At 47.1% G+C, this 3308-nt stretch overlaps 1 protein-coding gene across 3 annotated transcripts in view; it reads right to left on the bottom strand.

Moving 5' to 3' along the window:
- Positions 1–420: 420 nt before the first annotated feature.
- The window catches only part of GLRA1 (glycine receptor alpha 1), a 36645-nt gene continuing 33757 nt past the window's right edge, over positions 421–3308 (bottom strand). The window contains exon 9 of one of the 3 annotated variants that reach the window (XM_057376076.1): positions 421–735. In XM_057376076.1, coding sequence (XP_057232059.1) covers positions 421–735 — 315 coding nt within the window. The remainder of the gene's footprint in view (positions 736–3308) is intronic. The other 2 variants (XM_057376077.1, XM_057376078.1) reach the window with 2 other exon arrangements.

Raw genomic sequence — 3308 nt, 5'->3', positions numbered from 1 at the left:
CATGAATCATTCCAGTGACTTGAGAATCTAAGCTGTTAATAGGCTAAAAAAAAAGGATTTTTTTTGTTGGTCTTTTTTCTTTTTTTTTTTTGATTGTTTTCTTTTTGCGTTATAATTAAGCATGAATATATATTACTATATTACACTGCTTGGATTGCTGGAGCAATCCAAACCTTCCTACGCTGTAAACTCCCACCCTGCGCTCCCCAGATCAAGAGCTTCTTTTCTCCTCCCTGTGCCAGTCACCCTCAGTTCACATGATTAAAAGTCCCGCCCTGCCCCCCTCCCCAATCTTTTTTTTTGTTGTTTTTTGATTTTTTTTTTAGTAGATATTGCCGCATTCTTAACTTCATGCATTGCTGCATTGCTATTGCACATATATAAAGGATTGCTCTCTCCCTCCCGGCTGCTCCCCTCCCCTCACTGGTTGTGCACATCCTCTCTGCGGACGATCTTGTAGATGATCCAGTAGAAAATGTTGAAGATGAGGAAGGCCATGGGGAAGCCGATGCGGGAGATCTTGTCGATTTTCTTGGCTCTCTGGATGAAGAGCTTCCTCATCTCCTCGGGGGAGCGGGACGGCGGCGGCACCGGGTTGGCCGTGTTGTTGTTGTTGGCGCCCTTGACCGAGATGCCATCCTTGGCTTGCAGGCAAGCTGGCCCCATCCCRTAGGCGGTGAAGTTGAACCTGCCTTCACCAGCTTCGTCCTCCTGGAACAGATTGAGCATGGGACTCTACTTAAAATGAGATATAGACAGTGCACCCTCGCTATAAGGCTCTCCGCTGACAGCGTCCTGCTCTGCTCCCACCACGCCCGGCCCTCAGCACCCGTGGGCAAACCCCCTGCTCTTGGGAGATCAGCCTTATAGAGGGGTGCCAGCTGTGTGATGCACAGATGCAAATCAGGGGATCCAGGCACCCCGTGGACAACAGCACTGACTTCCACCCCATTGAGATCTTKGATGTATTGAAGGGTTTAGGTACTGCTTTCATTTTTCCAATTGCATCCCCTGTTTTGCTTCTGCCTCTCCCTCCCTCCCCACTCCTATCAGCACCTTCTTTGCTTTGTCTGTGCAGTTTCAGCTTGCCCAGAAGGAGTGGGCTCCATGTAACTCACRTAGCCAAAGCCACAGCGTGAGGCTTCCTACAGAGTTACATGGATGAGCAGGAGCCAAGAGCTGTCCAGGAAAAAGGAGCTCTGCAAGGCAGCGTGCAACCAGCCCTCACTCGCTGCCCCTGGGACCCCACAGCTGTCCCCACAAGCCAATTTTTAGGTGAGGAACAGAAGTGCCCTTCTGCGGGTCAATGGTAAAGCATGGCTGCTTGTGGTAATGCCAGTTATTGAGAAAAAAAATATTTTCTTCTCTAAAAGAAAATGCTGTTGCTATTTTATTTTAATTTTTTTTGTGAAAGCCTTGCTGGGCTGCCAGAATGATTTAACCCTATTTTTTGATCACAGGGATGTAACGACAGGGAAAACTAAGTTTGACCCAAGTAATTGAAGCAATGAGTTGCCAAGGCAGAGTCAGAATCCCAAGTCCCTTGAGTATAGGTCACCAAGGCTAATTGTAGGTCAGTGGCACTAATTAATCATTAAGAGAGGCTGATCCATTCTGTGGCCCCCAGCACTGACCCAGCAGTCCCCTCCCTGTAGCTGCCTGCCCTCTGTGCCCTGCTGCCCCTTCCCCTCTCTTTTGCAGAGTGTCTTTTCTGGGTGACCTCATCCTCCCAAGGGCAGCTGCATGGGATACAGGAGCAGGACAGAGAGGGCACTGCTGTATCAGAACAAGGCAAAGCTACCCAAATAAAATCAAGGCCTGGCTTTCTGGGATGCTCAGAGCTTATGGACCTTCTCATCACATCTGTATTACACGGGTTCAGCTAAAACTGCCTCTGCTCKTTTCCAGCTGCACAAACACGCACTGACACACACTTGGCTTAACCTAAATCACTTGATCCCTAATTTACTGAACTCTTTTCTCATTGCTGAGGGACTACTGGAGTTTTTTGTGGCGGATTTGTTTTGGTGAGTGCTGTACCGAGGTTAGAGGAGACAACCTTTTTCAAGGTGTCATATCAAAGGAGAAAGGCAAAGACATCACCAGCCACAATGGGAAAGGTTTCCAAATACACTCCATGTGGGCCTGATGATGGTGTCATATCAACCAGACTGGTCCATATCACTGCAAAACCTCCCTCGTTTTCAGCCTGGCATGTCATGCCTAAACCAGTCAGAGCTACCCAGACAAGTCAGGACATCAGGACAGAGCAATTAGGGCCTTTGGCAGCTGCATTAGYCCATTTGCATATTAGCAGTCAGCTTGGTTTTCTGATGAGCCTGCAAACCTTGTTCATTTAGCTTTTGCAAGTGTTTTTGTTTAGGCTTTGCTCCAATTAAATAGCTGTGAGATTGGGCAGGGACTGTGTTAGCAGCCTTGTGTTCAGTGGAACAATTCTGGCAAATATTTCTTAAACTCATCTGTGTATTAGTGGCTTTTTTTTTCCTATTTATTCTTTTATCAACAGACTCATCTGCATACAAGAGCACAGATCTGGAGACAGGATGTCTGAATCCAGATGAAGAGATAAATGCACCTATGTGGGTGGGTTTAGCTTTGGCTCTATTCAGCAGGTTGCATCTTCTGAACCAGAACTGTCTTTGTTTTGGGATGGCAGGGCCGTGTTCTGGTCAGACAAAATCAGTGGGTGCTGAGGGTCTCATCTTTTACTTTCCTTGCATTTGTCCAACATCTTTCATCACTGTCCCTGACTGGGTTGAGCATACATGAACAATCATCTCCTGTTTTGCAGATTGGATGGCTGAAGCAGAGAGAGACAAAACTACAAAAATACAGGGATTCCTGCCCCTCATCCCTCACTTCATCCTGGAACGGTGGCAGTTCTGCAAACACAGGACAGGTTAGACCCTGGGAAAGGCTTTTAATGGTTGGGACAGTGAAACAGTGGAATGGGGGTAGGTTTCTGGATGGGATGGATCATGGAGGGTACACAAACATTTATGAGGAATATTTAAAGCAGACCTTGCTGTTCACCTATGGGCTTGCTTGAGATTTTCATCAGCAAAATTTTCCTCTCCTAGATTTTTAATGCTCTCCTGAGGGCAGCCTCTCAGGCCTGGTGCTGAATTTTTTTAACGTTTTTCCTGATTCTACCAGTTAATTAGGGACAATTTTTAAGTTCYTTTGGCCTTATGACCACAGCCACCTTATTGTGGTGTCTGTGAGGTGAAAATTTTTGCAGTGGCACCTCAGCCTAAAAGCTGTCAGAGCCCAGGCTGGGGAGCTGC

This window comes from Malurus melanocephalus, unplaced genomic scaffold (genome assembly GCF_030028575.1).
Source record: "Malurus melanocephalus ecotype Western Australia unplaced genomic scaffold, MMel_1.1 scaffold_269, whole genome shotgun sequence".
Classification (NCBI taxonomy): domain Eukaryota; kingdom Metazoa; phylum Chordata; class Aves; order Passeriformes; family Maluridae; genus Malurus; species Malurus melanocephalus.
This window is presented reverse-complemented; position numbering and strand designations above follow the sequence as displayed.